The 20,605-nt window shown below is 40.1% G+C and overlaps 1 protein-coding gene across 1 annotated transcript; it reads right to left on the bottom strand.

The window, feature by feature from the left end:
- Positions 1–10,936: 10,936 nt before the first annotated feature.
- On the bottom strand, positions 10,937–19,728 carry FAM240A (family with sequence similarity 240 member A). Its single transcript, XM_046654402.1, has 2 exons — positions 19,550–19,728; positions 10,937–11,027 (listed from the first exon to the last, which is right to left on the bottom strand). The coding sequence occupies exons 1-2, from the start codon at positions 19,690–19,692 to the stop codon at positions 10,937–10,939; spliced, it is 234 nt and encodes a 77-aa protein (XP_046510358.1). The 5' UTR covers positions 19,693–19,728.
- Positions 19,729–20,605: the final 877 nt, after the last annotated feature.

The raw sequence follows: 20,605 nt of genomic DNA on the forward strand, positions 1-20,605 counted from the left end.
CTGGTCCCTGTGAAATATATTCTATCCTGTCCCGCAGCTTCTCCAGATCACCGGATCCTTTACCCAGTGAGAGCGCAGGACTACTTACTCGCCTAGAAAGTGAATCTGAGAGCCACAAAAAATCCTTGGAACACTCTTGGAGGATATGGTGACCACATTTCTTCACTAATCCTCGACACAAGATCAGATATTGGTGGCACGTCTGAAATTGGGACTGCTCTGGAGAGCCCAGGTTATTGGGTCCCCTTGAAATGGGACTGGGAGTGGTTTATCTGCAGAATTCAGTCCCTGAGATGAGTGGACACTGGGTGCTCTTCTTAACCCATCACGCCAAAACTCTCAGATTGACGCTTTCCTCAGAGGTGTAACTCGGCATACTAGAGCCTTGTCCAACATCTGGGGCCTAGGGTCCCAACAGACTTTACAGGTGATGCGGGAGGCCAGCATCTGAAGAACAGCCCACCCCCTGATCCAGACCCTGAAATCCCTTTTACTCTACATTATTTGCGACTGTTTGTGCATAGGAGGAATCAACTCTGAGTGGTTTAAAGGGAGAGAATTTATTATATGGATGCAGCAGTACCTCATGGAGCCCAAGTCAGGAAAGCAGCCAGACTCCGGGAAGGACCGGAACTGGGAGAGAGAAGCTGCCGAGAACCCTGGAGGGCACTTTTGTCACCCCTGTGCTTTTCTCCTGGCGTCTTCCCTCTTGTTTCCCAGCAGTTAGACTTCTCTGCTTCCGGTCACAGTGGTGGCCCCCTGAGCTCTCAAAATTCCATGGTACTACTTCAGACACTCAGACGATAATGGATTCTCTTTCTTGGCCCCACCCCACACTGGGGAAATATCAGCGGCATCTGCAACGTACTCTCTTCTGAACCCAAGTCAGGACAGGGCTTTGTGGTACAATCATGAGTGTCGTGGGGACCACAGATTTGGAGAGGAACGGCCAGAAGGAAACTTCTCCTCTGAGCAGATGCTGCTCAAAACAGTCAAGGGTGGGAGTGGGACTGGGCCCCAAGGAGGATTGGTGGGTCTTGTGGGTGTTTGCCATTTGGTCACAGTCCCCTTGGATCTTTGGGGACTGTTGTTATTTTCTGCTCAGTACACTTTCCACTTTTTATTGGAGAAACTGCTCCTTCCCCATTCCGTGTAGGCCTGGTGGGAATCATACAGTATTTGCCTTTTGTGACCGGCTTATTTCACTTAGCACATGTCCTCAAGGTTTATCCATGTTACAGCAAGTGTCAGAATTTCCTTTCTTTTTAAGGCTGAATAACATTCCATTGTATGTATATACCACATCTTCCTTATCCGTTCATCCTTCTGGACACATGGGTTGCCTCTGCCTTTTGGCTATTGTGAATAATGCTGCTATGACAATGGGTGTACACATATCTCTTCAAGATCCTGCTTTCAGTTCTCTTGGGTCTATATGCAGAAATAGAATTGTGGGATCATATGGTAATTCCATGTTTAATTTTTTGAGGAACCGCCATACCATTTTCCATAGCAACTGCACCATTTTACTTTCCTACCAACAGGGCACAAGCATTTCAATTTCTCCACATTCTCATCAACACTTGCTATTTTCTGTTTTTTTGGATAGTAGCCATCCTATGGGTGTGAGGTGTATCTCACTGTGGTTTTGATTTGCATTTCCCTCATGAATAGTTGTGTTGAGCCTCTTTTTCATGTGCGTATTGACCATTTATATTTTTTCTTTGGAGATGTCTATTGAATTTCTACTAAAATATGTCTACTCAAGTCTATTGCCTACTTTTGAACTGGGTCGTTATTTTTTTGTTGTTGAGTTGTAGAAGTTGTGTATATATTTTGCATATTAATCCTTTATCAGATATATCATTTACAAATGTTTTCTCCCGTTCTGTGGGTTGCCTTTTCATCCTGTTGATTGTGTCTTTTGATGTATAGAAATTTTTAATTTTGATGTAGTCCAGTTTATCTATTTTTCCTTTCGTTACCTATGTTTTTGGAGTCATCTTCAAGAAATTATTGCTAAATCCAAGGTCATAAAGCTTTCTCCCTACGTTCTCTTCTAAGAGTTTGAGTTTTAGCCGTGTGTTTAGGTCTTTGATCCATTTTGAAATTAATTTTTGTATATGGTGTAAGTTTAGGGTCCAATTTCATTCTTTTGTATGTGGATATCCACTTTTTCCAGCATCATTTGTTGGAAAGACTGTCCTTTCTTCATCGAAGGTTCTTGGCACCCTTGTCGAAAGTCATTTGATCACACATGCAAGAGTTTATTTCTGGACTGTCTATTCCATCCCATTGGCCTATATGTCCATCTTTACGCTAGTATCACTGTTTTGATTACTTGTAGCTTTGTGAAAAGTTTTGAAATCAGTAAGTGTGAGACCTCAAACTTTCTTCTTCTTTTTTCAAGATTGTTTTGGTTATTCAGAGTTCCTTGAGATTTCATATGAATATTGGGCAGATTTTTCTATTTCTGTAAAAAAAACATCATTGGGATTTTGATTGAATTGCATCAAATCTGTTTATCTTTGGGTAGTACTGAAATCTTAACAATGTTCAATTTTCCGATCCATGAACACAGGATGTCTTTTCATTTATTTGTGTCTTTAATTTCTCCAGCAATATTTTATAGTTTTCAGTATACAAGTCTTTTGCCTCTTTGGTTCAGTTAATGCCTAAGTATTTTATTCAGTCTTTCACCATTGAGTATGATGTTAGCTGTGGGCTTTTCATATACGGCCTTTGTTAAATTAAGGTAGTTTCCTTCTATCCCTAGTTTACTGAATGTTTTCATTATGAAAGGGTATTGAATTTTGTCAAATGCTTTTCCTGCATCAATTGGGGTGATCATGTGGTTTTTGTCTCTCATTCTGTTAATGTGGTGTATCACACTGATTGATTTTCATATGTTCAAATATCCCTGTATCCTAGGAATAAATACCACTTGGTTATGATGTATAATCTTTTCAGTGTGCTGTTGAATTCTGTTTACTAGTGTTTTGTTGAGGATTTTTGCAACCATATTCATCAGGAATACTGATCTGTAGTTTTCTTTTCTTTTGGTGTCTTTGTCTGGCTTTGATATCATGGTTATTTTGACCTTATAGAATGAGTTTGGAAGTGTTCCCTCCTCTTCAGTTTTTTGGAAGAGTTTGAGGAGAATTGGTGTTCAATCTTCTTTAAATGTTTCGTGGAATCCACCAGTGAAGCCATCTGACCCTGGGCTTTTCTGTGTTGGGAGGTTTTGCATTATTGATTCAATCTCCTTACTAGATAGATGTGTGGTCATGTTTTCTATTTCCTCACGATTCAATCTCGTTAGCCTGTGTATTTCTAGGAATTTGTCAATTTCTAGGTTTTCCAATTTGTTGGAATACAATTGTTTATTGTATTCTCTTATAATCCTTTTTCTTTCTCTAAAATCGGTAGTAATGTTTCCTCTTTCATTTCTGGTTTTGAATCTTCTCTGTTTTTTTCTTAGTCAATCTAGTTAAAGTTTGTCAATTTTGTTGAACCTTTCAAAGAACCACCTGTCGGTTTTGTTGATGTTCTCTGTCGTTTTTCTATTCTCTATTTTGTTTGTATCTGCTCTAATCTTTATTATTTTTTCCTTCTTCCAGATTTGGGTTTAGTTTTTTTCTTCTTTTTATAGTTCCTTAAGGCATAAGGTTAGGTTCTTGATTCGCGATCTTCCTTTGTAATGTAAGTATTTACAGCTATAAATTCCCCCCTTAGCACTGCTTTTGCTGTATTTCATAAGTTTTGTATGTTGTGTTTTCATTTTCATTTGTCTCAGGATATTTTCTAATTTCCCTAGAGGTTTCTTTTTTGCCTCATTGCTTGTTTAAGAGTGTGTTGTCTGATTTCCAAACATTTGTGGGTTTTCCAGTTTTCCTTCTGCTGTTGATTTCAAGTTTCATTCCGTGTGGTTGGAAAAGATACTTTATATGACTTCAATCTTTTAAAACTTATTAAGACTTGTTTTGTGGCCTAGCACATGGTCTATCCTGGAGAAGGTTCCACGTGCACTTGAGAAAAATGTGTACGCTGTTGTTGTTGAGTAGAGCACATCCCACTAATTTTATATGTTGTATTTTCACTTTCATTCAGTTTAAAATATTTTCTAATTTCTCTTGAGACTTCCTCTTTCCCTACAGATTGTTAGAAATGTGTTATTTAATTTCCAATTTTCCAAGTTCAGAGATTTTCCTGTTGTCTTTCTGTTACTGATTTCTAGTTTACTTCTTTTGAATTTGTTATGGCTTCTTTTATGACCTATGATATACTCTAACTTGGTGTGCTTGAAGAGAATATGTATTTTGCTATCATTGGGTGGAGTGTTCTATAAATGTCCATTAGACCCCGTATTTAGTTCTTGTATATCCTTGCTGATTTTCTCTCTGGTGGTCCTATTGATCACTGAGAGAAGGCTGTTGAAGTCCCCAACTGTAGTTGTGAATGTGTCTATTTCTCCTTTCAGTTCTGTCAGCTTTGCTTCGTGTCTTTTGAAACTCTGCTTGGTGCATACACATTTAATGTTGCTATGACTTTTTGGTGAATTGACCCTTTTATCATTATGTCCCACTTTATCCCTGATAATTTTCTTTCCTTTGTAGTTTACTTTGGTAGATTTTAAAATAGTCACTCTGGTTTTCTTTTGATGACTGTTTGCATGGTATATGATTTTCCATTTGTTTCCTTTTAACCTGCCTACATTATTATATTTGAAGTGAGCTTCTCGTAGAGAGCGTAGAATTGGGTTGTGTTTTTTAATCCATTCTAACAATCTCCGTCTTTTAATTGTTTAGGCTATTTATATTTAATATAATTCTTGATAGGCTAGGGTTTAAGTCTGCTATTTTATTACTTGTTTTCTGTTTGTTCCCCTTGTTATCCATTTTTCTGTTTCCACTTACCTGCCTTCCTGTGGATTGCTTGAATATTTTTCAGTATTTCATTTCAATTTATCTATCTGTGTTTTTGACTTTGATATCACTTTTTATAGTTTTTTCATTAGTTGCTTCAGGGATTATAATACATGTAATTAATTTTACAGTGTGCTGCATCACCATTATTCAAGTGGAATAATAGAAACCTTACCACCAATTATGATATAGTTAAATATTACCTCCACATACAGTAAGAATCACATCAGATAAGAATCATGCAATTTTTTGCTTTCAACCATCAAGCATAATTTTAAAAACTCAGGAAGAAAAGAGTATATTACAGTTACCCAGATATTTACCCTTTCTGTTCCTTCTCTTTATTCCTGCTGTTCTTTCTGATATCAGTTCCTTTCTTTTTTTTTTTTTTTTGAGGAAGATTAGCCCTGAGTTAAGGTCTGCTGCCAATCTTCCTCTTTTTGCTGAGGAAGACTGGCCCTGAGCTAACATCCGTGCCCATCTTCCTCCACTTTATATGTGGGACACCTACCACAGCATGGCTTGCCAAGCGGTGCCATGTCCACACCCAGGATCTGAACCTGTGAACCCTGGGCCACCAAAGTGGAACGTGTGAACTTTCCAGCCCCCATCAGTTCCTTTCTGTTTGAAGGACTTCCTGCAACAATTTTTTAGAGTAGGTCTGGCAGTGACAAATTTTCTTAGTTTTTCTTGCTTTAAGAACATCTTTATTTCACCTTTAGTCCTGAAAGCTCTTTTCACTAGACATGGAATTCTGGGTTGATAGTTCTTTTCTTTGAGCACTTGAAAAATGTTATGCCACTTCCTTTTGGCCTCCATGATTTCTGATGAGCTTCTGCTATGATTTGAATCATTGTTATCTTATAGGTAATACATCATTTCTCTCTAGCTGATTTGAACATTTTTTTCTTTGTCTTTAGTTTTCAGAAGTTTGACCATACTGTATATGGATTTCGTTAGGTTTATCCTGTTTGGGAGTCTCTCAGGTTTTTATTTTATTTTATTTTATTTATTGAGTTAATGATAGGTTACAATCTTGTGAAATTTCAGTTGTACATTATTGTCTGTCAGTCGTGTTGTAGGTGCACCCCTTCACACTTTGTTCCCCCCCCCCCCCCCGCTCCCTTTCCCCTGGTAGCCACTAATCTGTTCTCTTGTCCACATGTTTAAATTTCTCATATGAGTGGAGTCATACAGATTGTCCTTCTCTGTCTGGCTTATTTCACTTAACATAATTCCCTCAAGGTCCATCCATGTTGTTGTGAATAGGGTGATTTTATTCTTTTTTTATGGCTGAGTAGTATTCCATTGTATATTTACGCCATATCTTCTTTACCCAGTCATCACTTGATGGGCACTTAGGTTGGTTCCACGTCTTGCCTATTGTGAATAATGCTGCGATGAACATAGGGGTGCATGGGACTTTTGGGATTGCTGATTTCAAGTTCTTTGGATAGATACCCAGTAGTGGGATGGCTGGGTCATATTGTATTTCTGTTTTTAATTTTTTGAGAAATCTCCGTACTGTTTTCCATAGTGGCTGCACCAGTTTGCACTCCCACCAGCAGTGTATGAGGGATCCTTTTTCTCCACAACCTCTCCAACACTTGTTACTTTTTGTTTTGGTTGTTTTTGCCATTCTAATAGGTGTAAGGTGATATCTTAGTGTAGTTTTGATTTGCATTTCCCTGATGATCAGTGATGATGAATATCTTCTCATGTACCTATTGGCCATCTGTATGTCTTCTTTGGAGAAATGTCTGTTCATCTCCTCTGCCCATTTTTTGATTGGGTTGTTTGAGTTTTTGTTGTTGAGTTGTGTGAATTCTTTATATATTATGGATATGTATATCCCCTTTGTTGGATATATGACTTGCAAATATTTTTTCCCAATTAGTGGGTTGTTGTTTTGTTTCAATCTTGTTTTCCCTTGCCTTGAAGAAGCTCTTTAGTTTGATGAGGTCCCATTTGTTTATTCTTTCTATTGTTTCCCTTGTCTGAGAAGATTTGGTGTCTGAAAGATCCTTTTAATACTGATGTCAAAGAGTGTACTGCCTACATTTTCCTCTAGAAGCCTTATGGTTTCAGGTCTTACATTTAGGTCTTTGATCCATTTAGAGTTTATTTTTGTAAATGGTGAAAAAGAATGGTCAATTTTCATTCTTTTACATGTGGCTTTCCAGTGTTCCCAGCACCATTTGTTGAAAAGACTTTCTTTTCTCCTTTGTATGCCCTCAGCTCCTTTGTCGAAGATTATCTGTCCATAGATGTGTGGTTTTATTTCTGGGCTTTCAATTCTGTTCCATTGATCTGTGCACCTGTTTTTGTACGGTACGATGCTGTTTTGATTACTGTAGGTTTGTAGTATGCTTTGAAGTCAGGGATTGTGATGCTTCTAGCTTTGTTCTTTTTTCTCAGGATTGCTTTAGCAATTTGGGGTCTTTTGTTGCCCCATATGAATTTTAGGATTCTTTGTTCTATTTCTGTAAAGAATGTTGTTGGGATTCTGATTTGGACAGCGTTGATTCTGTAGATTGCTTTAAGTAGTATGAACATTTTAACTATGTTTATTCTTCCAATTCATGTACATGGAATGTCTTTCCATCTCTTTATGTCTTCATCTATTTTTTTCAGGAAAGCCTTGTTGTTTTTGTTGTATAGGTCCTTCACTTCCTTAGTTAAATTCACCCTGAGGTATTTTATTCTTTTTGTTAACAATCATTCTCAGCTTTTTGAATCAGTAGGTTTACGTCTTTCACCAAATTTGGACATTTTCCAACTATTATGTCTTCAAATGTTTTTCAGCCTATGCTTTCTCCTCTCCTTTTGAGATTCCAATGACACAAAGTTTAGATCTTTTGTTATTGTCCCTCAGATCCTGAGACTCTGTTCCTTTTTTTAAAGAAAACCTATTTTCTCTTTATTGTTCAAAGTAGATAATTTTATTAACTTCTACAATCCACTAATTCTTTCCTCTGTATTTTTCATTCTGCTGTTGAGCTCATGCAGTATTATTTTTATCATTTGTTTGTTAGTTTGGTTATTGTATTTTTCATTTTTTAAATTTCCATTTGGTTCTTCTTTATATCTTTTATTTCTTTGCTGAGATTTGTTTTACTTTTTCCGTTTGCTTAAAGAGTGCTTGTAATTGCTTGTTGGAACATTTTTGTAACTGCTTTAAAATTCTGGTCAGATAATTCCAAACATCTGTGTCATCTCAGTATTAGTGTCTGTTGATTATCCTTTCTCATTTGAGTTAAGATTTTCTTGGCTCTTGGTATGAGTAATTTTGGATTATATCCTGGACATTTTGAGTCCAAGATTATGAGGCTCTCCTTTTTACATATCTATTTTAATAGGCAGTCAATCTATTTATGTCCAGGAAGCATGTCCTGGCCCACTTTTGTGGGCTATGTTTTAAATGTCAATTACTTTTCAAAGCCTTTGACTGCTTTTGTGGTCTGCTGTTGCGTGCTACCCAGAGGCCAATTTGAAACCTGGGTAGTGTTCCACACCATAGTTCAGCTCTCAAACTGTTTGCTGTGTTGATCCTGGTCAGTTTCACAAATGGGATGTGCCCAGGGATGTGTCTAAGACTTGATACACAGATGTAAAGCATCCCTTTCTGCTATGGGCTGAGCTGTGTATCATCTCTCCCCCTTCTGCAAATTCGTACATTGAAGCCCTAACTCCCAATGTGACAGCATTTGGAGATGAGGACTTTGAGAGAAAATTAGGTTTAGATGAGGTCACGAGGGTGGGGCACTTGTGTTGGGACTAATGCCTTTATAAGAGGACGCAGCAGAGAGCTTGCTCTCTCTCTGTCCCTTTCCTCTCCCCTGCCATATGAGGACACAGTGAGAAGGTGGACATTTGGAAGCCAAGAAAGAGCTCTTACCAGAAACTGACCAGGCTGGGACCTTGATCTTGGGCTTCCAGCTGCAGTACGGTGAGAAAATGGCACTTACCCTTCCCTCTCCCTTTCTTTCCCAGTCCTTGCTGCCAGGCACAGAGTCTTAGTGTGGCCTTCTCATTTCTCAGGAGGCGGCTGCAGAAGCTCCTGGCTGGTCTTCCCACCTTTCAGTGTGGAGTAACCTTTCACAACCATGGCCATTGTGGCATTTCCCTGGCTAACACCCTTCAGGGGCTTCCTGTGCTCTTGGGAAAAGCTCAAACTCTCAGCCAAAAAGGCCCTGTATGCTGATTCTTACAGATTCTTCCTACACTTTCTCCTCATTCCTATTCCTGCCTTATTGAATGTGTTCTCTCAAGAGCCCGGACCCATGAGCCCTGAATCTCAGCTTTACCTGGATCCTGCTTACTTGGGCTTAACTAGCCTGTTCTTAAGTAGCCCTCCCTAGGCCAGAATGGGTCCCCACATGGGGTGTGCACCTTTGCCTGCTGTGGCTCCCAGTGCTAAAGTCCCTCACATTGAATTGCCTTGACTTTTCTGCCAACTTCCCTAGACTGTAGCCTCCAGAGCCAGTGCTTCTGGTCTTCTCTGCTGTATTCCAGTTGTCTAGCACAGAGCCTGGCATGTGGTGAACGAGTAAGTGAACAATGACTCTTCCCCTGCATTTTCTGCCTCCCTCTGCTGCATCCCAGCAGTAGGTTCCAGCTGATTCCAGCGGCAGTGTTTTACAGCTCATGATGATAGGCCTTTGCTTCTGAGAGCCTCTCCGCCTGTGAGCCCTATTTCTCTTCTCCCTCTATTTAATTCCTATTTTCCTCTTATACCTGACAAAAATTTCACTTTCATAAAAATGCTCTCGAACGAACCCAGCTGGAATTCATAGTTTATTAGCTGGATCGAATCCCAGATTGAATGAGAGACCGTAGTGGGAGGGAGGGCTCTGAGCCCCATTTCCTGGATCATATGAGCATGGGACCTAGGAAAATGATCTCTCAACACTTCTTGCCTTTTGGTGCCTCTTATCACCCTGATGAAGGCTTCTGGGCTCAGGGATGTGGATGGGAGCACTTTATGGCACATCAGGGCATTTAGAAGACTGGAACACTACACTCACTACTGTCTGGAATTGCCCTTGCCTTGCTCTGTGTGTGTCCTGGTAACATTGCTCCTGTGTATGTAAGGCCTTGCAGGTGCTTCCTACAACCATCGGGTACTTTACAACATGCATCTCTCTGCTCCCTTGCCATGGTTGGCAAGTAGCAATTTGCACTTTTGGGAGCAGCAGTCCTATAAAGGGGAACTGAGAGATGGCTGGGGAGTGACAGTGACATTTCAAAGTCCAGAATCTATGTGGCAAACACTTTGTTCAGGTGGCCAGATATACTTTAGCTGAGCTGACAGAGAGATAACCAGTGAAAGCATGTAGAGATTTAAAGTAAAGCAATAAAATGAAGAACATGCACACTAATAATGGCAAGACAACCAAGTTTTATTAAAATTATCCTGATCTTATTTAACGATTCTAGGTAAACATGTTTTCGAATAAGCCAATTGCATTCATTCGAAGAAAAAATGATATTAGATCAATTTATTTGCAAACCTTCTCTTAATAACTATTTACAACATTTTAATTTCTGCCGATAGGTGCATTTCTCTTTTCATCAAAAGAAAACAAGAGATAGGATTACATAAAACTATTTCCAAGGAGAAATGTGGGGAAAACTACTGTGCACTGTTTAAAGCATGACTGTGAAGATCATCTCCCCTAGTGTGCTTAGAATTCACAATATTTGGATTTCAAAATTAGAAGACAATTATATAGAAATAAAATATGCTGTGTGGAGCTTTGATATTAAATAACCTCAGCTTTAGGGATATCTGGGATAACATTCTGGCCCCCAGGCAGAGGACTGACTTGGCTAATTATTCCCATTTAGCCCTGGGAAAGGATTTACGGATAAATCCCCTCGCAGGTGGGGGAAACAGTGGCTTGAGGTCTGTTTGCTATAGCAAAGGGGCTCAGAGATTTGCATGAACTTCTCCTGGCAGAGTGATCTCAGTGCTGTGTATTCTCTTGTGTCAACGAAGCAAGAAGCTCTCAGCCAACATTGGCCCGCTTTTCAGTCTCATCTGGATTGTTCCGCAGTCTCAGCTTTGTTTCTAGTCTCTGCTTCCATTCTTCTCTGAGCCTGAAAATAGAAGCAAGACACACATAAACGGAGTACTCATCTCCATGTCTGTTGGTTCAGGGAAGCTTCTTTCCCTTTTTTTCTGAATGTGTGTGTGTGTGTGTGTGTGTGTGTTCAGGTTTTAAAAGATATGCACAGGACTTGCAAATTTAAATATATACATATTTTAACTCTCACTTCTGTTCAAAATATTCTAATCTTACTCCTCTGAACTTTCCTTTGAAAGTAAATTATCTTTAAAATACAGAAAAAAGGCCCTGGCAATCTAGAATTTTTTACCCAGCAAAGCTATCTTTCAAAAACAGAGGTGAAATAAAGATGTTTTCAGACATGAAAAAACTCAAAGAATTCATCACCAGCAGACTGTCACTAAATGATATGTTAAAAGAAGTGCTTCAAGCAGAAGGGAAATCAGACCATACGGAAATCTGGAGGTACACAACGGAATGAAGAACACCTGAAAAGGTAACCATGTGAGTACATATTAATAATTTTTTTCTTACTATTTACATCTCTTTAAAAGATGATCAACAGTTGAAAGCAAAAACTGATGTAATGTGGGGATTATAAAGTATGTGGAAGTCAAATGATACTTTGTACAATAGCACAAGAGCCAGGAGGGGAGAAATGGGACTATACCTTGTAAGGGTCTCACACTCTACAGGAAATGGCATATCACTTGAAGGTGGACTGTGATAAGTTAGGGATGTAAATATAAATCCTAAGCAACCACTAAAATAACACAGAGAGATATAGTTACAAAGCCAACAGAGGAGGTAAAATGGAATCATAACAAATATTTAATTAATCCAAAAGAAGGCAGAAAAGAAGGAATAAAGGACAGGTGAGAGAAATAGGAGACAAAAAGCAAGATGGAGGACTTAAACTCAGTTATACCAGTTAATGTTAATGACGTAAAAATCCAACTAAAATGCAAAAATTGTCAAATTGGATTAGAAAGCTATATCTAATATATGCTGCTTACAAGAAAATCACTTAAATATGAAGAAACAAATAGGTTAAAAGTAAAAGGATGGAAAAATATTCCATCTTAACCCCAATCAAAGAAAGCTGGAGTGATCTGAAACTAAAAAGAAAAATTTACAAAACCTTGACCAAGGAGATAAATAGACAGATAGAATCAGAAAATTGCAACTCTATACCAGAATAGGTTAGTAAACACTTAATTATAACATAAAAGATAAAGGGAAGAAAACCATGAAAAATAACTATAAACACTTCAACTTAGTTGCAAACTCACAACACAGAAAAGAACAATTTGTGACAACAATAACTTAGATGGGAAAGAGGAGAGGGATGGAACCTACTTCAGCTAATGGAGATAAGAGGCTCTCAGAAAATGGACTATCTCAGCTATGAGATCTTTTAAACAAACCTCGTGGTAACCATTGAACAAAAAATCAGAGCATAGCTGCAAATCATAAACAAAGAGAAAACCATGATGGAAAATCACCAAACTGAAATGCAGTCAGAAATACAAGGGAAAGAAAACAATGGAAATATAGAACAACCAGAAAACAAGAGATAAAATGGCACTATTAAGCCCTTGTATATAAATAATCACTCTAAATGTAAATGGATTGAATTCTCCAATCAAAAGACACAGAGTGACTGGATGGATTAAAAAACAAGACCCAGGGGCTGGCCCCGTGGCTGAGTGGTTAAGTTCGCGTGCTCTGCTGCAGGCAGCCCAGTGTTTCGTTGGTTCGAATCCTGGGCATGGACATGGCACTGCTCTTCAAACCATGCTGAGGCAGCGTCCCACATGCCACAACTAGAAGGACCCACAATGAAGAATATACAACTATGTACTGGGGGGCTTTGGGGAGAAAAAGGAAAAAAATAAAATCTTTAAAAAAAAAACAAAAACACCAAGACCCAACAATACGCTGCCTCCAGGAAATACATCTCAGCTCTAAAGATAAACACAGGCTCAGTGTGAAGAGAAGGAAGACAATACTCCAAGCAAATGGCAAGCAAAAGAAAGCAAATGTTGCCATACTTATATAAGACAAAGCAGATTTCAAGATAAAAGAGACAGAAGCTGGCCCAGTGGCGCAATGATTAAGTTCACATGTTCCTCTTTGGCAGCCTGGGGTTTGCTGGTTTGGTTCCCAGGTGTGGACATGGCACCACTTGGCATGCCATGCTGTGGTAGGCATCCCACATATAAAGTAGAGGAAGATGGGCATGGATGTTAGCTCAGGGCCAGTCTTCCTCAGCAAAAAGAAGAGGATTGGCAGTAATTAGCTCAGGGCTAATCTTCCTAAAAAAAAAAAAGATAAAAAAGACAATGAGAGACAAAGAGGGGCAGTATATAATGATAAAAGGGACATTCCACCAAGAGGACAAAACATTTATGAATATATATGCACCTAACACAGGAGCACTAAAGTATATAAAGCCACTATTAACAGGCCTAGAGGGAGAAAGTAATAGCAACACAATAATAATAGGGGACCTCAACACCCCACTTACATCAATGGATAGATCATTCAGAGAGAAAGTCAACAAGGAAACAGTGGCCTTATATGAAATACTAGACCAGATGGACTTACTAGATACATACAGAACATTCCATCCAAAAATAGTAGAATACACATTCTTCTCAAGTGCACATGGAACATTCTCAAAAATAGATCATGTTTTGGGAAACAAAGCAAACTGAATAAATTTAAGAAGATTGAAATCATATCAAGTGTCTTTTCTAACCACAAGGCTGTGAAACTAGAAACCAATTACAAGAAAAAGTCTGGGAAAGTCACAAATATGTGGAGACTAAACAGCATACTACTGAACAACCACTGGATCAATGAAGAAATCAAAGGAGAAATAAAAAAATCCTGGAGACAAATGAAAATGAAAACACCAACTCTTATGGGATGCAGCAAAAGCAGTGCTAAGAGGGAAATTTATAGCAATACAGGCCTACCTCAACAAAGAAGAAAAATCTCAAATAAGTAATCTTAAACTACACCTAACAGAATTAGAAAAAGAAGAACAAACAAAGCCCAAAGACAGAAGAAAGAGAGAAATAATAATAGCTAGAGCAGAAATAAATAAAAGAGAGACTAAAAAAAAAATAGAAAGGATCAATGAAGCTAAGAGGTGGTTCGGTTCTTTGAGAAGATAAACAAAATTGACAAACCCTTAGCCAGACTCACTGAGAAAAAAAGAGAGAAACCTCGAACAAATAAAATTAGAAATGAAAGAGGAGAAATTACAATGGATACCACAGAAATACAAAGGATTATAAAAGAATACTAAGAAAAACTATATGCCAACAAATTGGACAGCCTAGAAGAAATGGATAAATTCTTAGACTCATACAACCTCCCAAACTGAATCAAGAAGAAATAGAGAATCTGAATAGACCAATAACAAGTAAAGAGATTGAAACAGTAATCAAAAACCTCCCAAAAAACAAAATCCAGGACCAGATGGCTTCTGTGGAGAATTCTACCAAACATTCAAAGAAGATTTAATACCTATCCTTCTCAAACTATTCCAAAAAATTGAAGAAGACAGAACACTTCCTAACTCATTCTATGAGGCCAACATCACCCTGATTCCTAAGCCACACAAGGACAACACAAAGAAGGAAAGTTACAGGCCAATATCACTGATGAACATAGATGCAAAAATCCTCAACAAAATATTGGCAAATCCAATACAGCAATACATTAAAAGGATCATACACCATGATCAACTGGGATTTATACCAGGGACACAGGCATGATCCAACATCCACAAATCAATCAATGTGATACACTACATTAACAAAATGAGGAATAAAATCACATGATCATCTCAACAGATGCAGAGAAAGCATTTGACAAAATCCAGCATCTATTTATGATAAAAACTTCCAAAAAAATGGGTACAGAAGGAAAATATCTCAAGATAATAAAGGTCATATATGACAAACCCAAAACCTACATCATACTTAACGGTAAAAAACTGAAAACCATCCCTCTGAGAACAGAAACAAGACAAGGGTGGCCACTCTCACCACTCCTATTCAACACAGTACTAGAGGTTTTGGCCAGAGTAATTAGTCAAGAAAAAGAAATAAAAGGAATACAAATTGGAATAAAAGAAATAGAATAATAGAAAGAAAGAAAGAGAGAGAGAGAATCCAAATCCTTGCTGTTTGCAGATGATATGATTTTATACATAGAAAACCCTGAAGAATCCACCAGAAAGCTATTAGAAATAATCAGCAACTACAACAAAGTTGCAGGGTACAAAATCAACTTACAAAAATCAGTTGCATTTCTACACTGTAATGAACTAGCAGAAATAAAAGTCAAGAATACAATCTCATTTATAATCACAACAAAAAGAATAAAATATCTAGGAGTAAATTTAACCAAGGAGGTGAAAGACCTCTACAATGAAAACCGTAATACATTATTGAAAAGAAATAGAAGAAGACATAAAGAAATGGAAACATATTCCACACTCATGGATCGGAAGAATAAACATAGTTAAAATGTTCATACTTCCTAAAGCAATCAACAGATTCAATGCAATCCCAGTCAGAATCCCAATGACATTCTTCACGGAAATAGAACAAAGAGTTCTAAAATTTATATGGAACAACAAAAGAGCCTGATAGCCAAAACAATCTCGAGAAAAAAGAACAAAACTAGAGGCATCACAATCCCTGACTTCAAAATATACCACACAAAGCTACAGTAATCAAAACAGCATGGTACTGGCCCAAAAACAGACACACGGAGCAATGGAACAGAATTGAGAGTCCAGAAATAAAACACACGTCTACGGACAGCTAATCTTTGACAAAGGAACCAAGAACATACAATGGAGAAAGGAAAGTCTCTTCAATAATTGATGTTGAGAAAACTGGACAGCCACATGCAGAACAATGAAAGTAGATCATTATCTTACATCACACACAAAAATTATCTCAAAATGGATTAAAGACTTGAATGTAAGACCTGAAACCATAAAACTCCTAGAAGAAAATATAGGCAGGACACTCTTTGACATCAGTCTTAGCAGCATCTTTTTGAACACCATGTCTACTCACGCAAGGGAAACAAAAGAAAAAATAAATGGAACTAAAAAAAGCTTCTGCACCGCAAAGGGAACCATGAACAAAACGAAAAGACAACCCACCAACTGAAAGAAAATATTTGTAAGTCATATATCTGGCAAGAGGTTAATTTCCAAAATATATAAAGAACTCATACAGCTCAACACAAAAAGACAAACAACCCCATCAAAAAACAAGCAGAGGTCGGCCCAGTGGTGCAGCGGTTAGGTTTGCACATTCCACTTTGGCAGCCTGGGGTTCACCAGTTTGGATCCCGGGTGCAGACATGGCATCGCTTGGCAAGCCATGCTGTGGTAGTCATCCCACATATAAAGTAGACGAAGATGGGCACGGATTAGCTCAGGGCCAGTCTTCCTCAGCAAAAAGAAGAGGATTGGCAGCAGATGTTAGCTCAGAGCTAATCTTCCTCAAAAAAAAAAAGAAAAAAGAAAAACAGGCGGAGGATATGAACAGACATTTTTGCAAAGAAAATATACAGATGGCCAACAGGAACATGAAAAGATGTTCAAGATCACTAATTATTAGGGAAATGCAAACCAGAACTACAGTGAGATATTACCTTATACCCGGTAGAATGGCTATAATTAACAAGATAAAAAATAACAAATGTTGGAGAGGATGTGGAGAAAAGGGAACCCTCATACACTGCTAGTGGAATGCAAACTGGTACTGCCTCTATGGAAGACAGTACGGAGATTTCTCAAAAAATTAAATATAGAAATACCATATGACCCGGCCATCCCACTACTGGGTATTTATCCAAAGAAATTGAAATCAACAATTCAAAGAGACTTATGCACCCCTATGTTTACTGCAGCATTATTCACAACAGCCAAGAAGTGGAAGCAACCCAAGTACCCATCAACTGATGACTGGATAAAGAAGATGTAGTATGTATACACAATGGAATACTACTCAGCCATAAAAAAGGCAAAATTATCCCACATGCAATGACATGGATGGAACTGAAGGGTATTATGTTAAGTGAAATAAGCCAGACAGAAAAGGGCAAACCGTATAATTTCACTCATATGTGGAAGATAAACAAGCACATGGATAAACAGACTAGTGGTTACCAGAGGGGAAGGGGTTTGGGGGGGTGGGCAAAAGAGGTAAAGGGGCACGGATGTATGGTGACAGATGAAAACTAGACTACTGGTGGTGAGCATGATGCAGTCCATACAGAAGATGATACGTAATAACGTACACCTGAAATTACACAATGTTATAAACCATTATGACCTCTATACAGTAAAAAAATAAATTAAAAAGAAAGCTGGAGCGGTTATATTGATATCAGACAAAGTAGATTTCATAGCAGAGAATATTATCCAAGAGAAAGATGTCATTTTACAATAAAGGGGTCAATTCATCAAGAGGATATAACAATTCTAAACATTCATGTAATAACAGAGCTTCAAAATACATGAACAAAATGTGATAGAACTGTCAGAAGAAATCGACAAATCCGCAATTATGGCTGAAGATTTCAATTCCCATATTTCAGCCATCAATAAAACAAATAGACAAGCGATCAGTAAGGACACAGAACACTTGAACAACACTATCAACCAAGTGCTCCCCACTAGTAAAAGGCAGTGACCCCTCAGCATCCCTCTTACTTCTCTTAGTGTCTCTTTCTCTGTGATAAAAATAACAAGGAGGAATCTGAGGCACACAGAGATTTGCTAACTCATCCAGAGACCCAAAGGCCAGGGCTCTTCCTTTGGCATCTTGCTGCTGCTAGATTTGATGGGTCCTGGATTGGTGGGAGTGCGGAGGAGGGAGGGGAACTGACATCCCTGAGCCCTGAGCTCCGCCACGCACCACGCTGGGTGCTTTAGGCACATTTTCTTATTCAAGCCGCAGAACAACCTAATGAGCTGGGACTCTGCCTTTTTTAGTGAATGGACAAGACGGAGTAGTGGTCAAGAGCAGAGGCTCTCTGGAGCTGGCTCTCTGGTTCAAAGTGGAAGAGAGGAGGGAAGGATAAATAATAAGTGAAAGTCTTGCCACCCCGCCACCCAGAGAGCTCATTTCCTGCAGTCTTCTGTTGTATCGACGGACATATATTTGAACTCTTTTACAAACTGTGCAGTTTGCTCCAGGGCCTACTTTGCTCACCCCTTGGCTTGCACCTCACTTCCAGGCTTTGGTTTCTGCATCTTCCTCAGGCCAGTTTCACTCCACCTGGGGCCTTCTGTGTGCTCCCTGGGGGGACACGCGCACGGCACAGAACTCACTGTGGCCTCTGGTGTACAGCGTACTGAGTAGCCTGGCTGGGGGGTAGGAGGATGGCAGGGACTGCAGAAAGGACTGAACACCCAACTCAGCTACTCTGAGAATCCCCAGACGAGAGGCCCTAACACGACGCTTCAGCAGGTAGGACGGCCTGCTTTTTCTTGCCTGTGACCAGGAACGGGGCTGAGCAGGTCTCTAAATGTGGAGGAGGCTGGGCTCCCGTCTAGGGCTAGGAGGGGGCTTGGAAGGCAACAATGAGTTTAACTCATGTGAATTAATGCATGTTCTCAGACAGAATGGAATCATGAGCCCTGCTGTCCAGCCAGCACGCACCTGCCCCACCACCTGCCAGCCATGCACAAGCTGTGGCCTCAGTGAATGGGCACCGGCTGAGCTGTTCCAGGAGTGCACAGAGAACCCAGAGGGGCCTGTCCCTCACTGTGGCCTGTGAGTGGCTCCCTCCAGCAATGGAGAGGCAGTGAGTGTGTGTGTGTGTGTGTGTGTGTATGTGTGTGGTGAGCTGCCAGTTTCTACTATGACTGTGACCCTGGTCTCTCCACCGGGTGGACTCACTTCGTGACAACAGGGATGCACACCAGAGGGCTGAGGGCCCATCAGCCCTCCTTCCCGAACACACAGGGCATCTCATGTCTTTACCCAAACGAGTGCTGAGAATTGATCACTGTCTCCTTTGCTTGATTGCTTTTCACGGACAGCTCTGCTGACCCGCCGCCCAAGTTTAGTGTAACCCTCACGTGCTAGACATGGTGACAGAAAGGAGAGATTTTTCCGTTCATAAAGATAAGAATTATAGTGTACATTTGTTAACTTGGCTTTTTTAAATTACTGCTCATAACTATAGATGGCGGCAGGACTGCATGGAAAATTAAGATAATTACATATTCTAACATGCCATCTGGCATTCTTCTGGGGAAATCAATTTTGCTTTGAAAAAAAATAGACAAAGAAGGGTGAGAATGATGTGTCAAGGTAGGTTCTTGATCGTAACGCATGGATCGCCCTGGCGGATGTTGACAGCAGGGGAGGCTGTGTGGGGACGGAGGGTCTATGGGACTCCCTACTTTCTGCTCAGTTTTACCAGGAACCTAAAACTGCTCTAGAAAATAGTCTACCTTTAAAAAGTAGTTAATGAAAAATACACAAAGAAGCCACCTACTTTCTCAGGGCGCTTCTTCCCAGGCGGTGTTCCTCCGACTCTCGATAGTAAGTCTGTTTGCCAATCTCCCTTTCCCAGAAGCGTTTGAGCTCGTGACAGGTGTTCCGGCAGAAGACCTCCCGGCGGGCGTACTGATTGTTCATCCCCTGAAAAGGAAAACGTCAGCCGAAGCCCGCACAGCACGCTCCCTCGGACTCCGGAGGGTGCAGACTGTTTGAACCAGACTCTGCCACTGACCTGAGGGAGACCCTGACGGGCCACGGAACCTCACTGAGGCGGGGACAACATCACCTCACGCTTGTTGGGATGCAGTGATGGGACTGCAGAAGCTCCCCTGGGAGTGTGGCACATCACAGGCACCTGGCAAACACCTCTGGCCCTCCTTCCCCCTCCCAGAAGAACGCCTTCTCCAGTTTTACCAGGAAGTAGAGTGTGCAGGCATTTTATGCCATCAGTCCATTCAATGGTCACGACATCCCCTTGAGTGGGCATTGCCTTCCTCATTTTGTAGGTGAGACATTTGAAGGGTTACAGAACTTGCCTGTGGTCCCACGACTGGCTGGAAGAAGGCAGCTGCAGACTTCTGAATGTTTTCAAGCCCTTTATTAAAGGAGTTTGTCACAGAAAGTGGTCCTAGTGTGTGACACACCCAGAGCAAGCAGCTTTGAGGTGCATGCGTGCATGTGTGCACGCATACTTGTGTGTGGAATTATACACGTCAGACACTCGAGAATGCTCACTTTTTTAAATGAAGAAACTCTGCCCGACTCCCAGACCTCAGTGGGTCCAGCAGACAAGTCAAAAGCAGGGACTGGAGGATGAGAGGGGGTGCAGGGAAAGGAGTTAGCAGGCTATTGAAACTGCTCAGGGAGAAGCTGTGATGGGGGTGGTAGAGGCCGGGATCATGAAAAGTGGACGGATTCACACGGTCCTCTGGGGGCGGTCAACTCCCGGTGGTCAATGAGGGTGAGGAGGTGTCAGTGGAGACTCCAGCGGCTGTGCCTGACCAAAGATGGGAGACACCAGAGAGGACGGCCCGTGGGGAGCTGCCTTGAG

This window comes from Equus quagga, chromosome 1 (assembly GCF_021613505.1).
Source record: "Equus quagga isolate Etosha38 chromosome 1, UCLA_HA_Equagga_1.0, whole genome shotgun sequence".
NCBI lineage: Eukaryota > Metazoa > Chordata > Mammalia > Perissodactyla > Equidae > Equus > Equus quagga.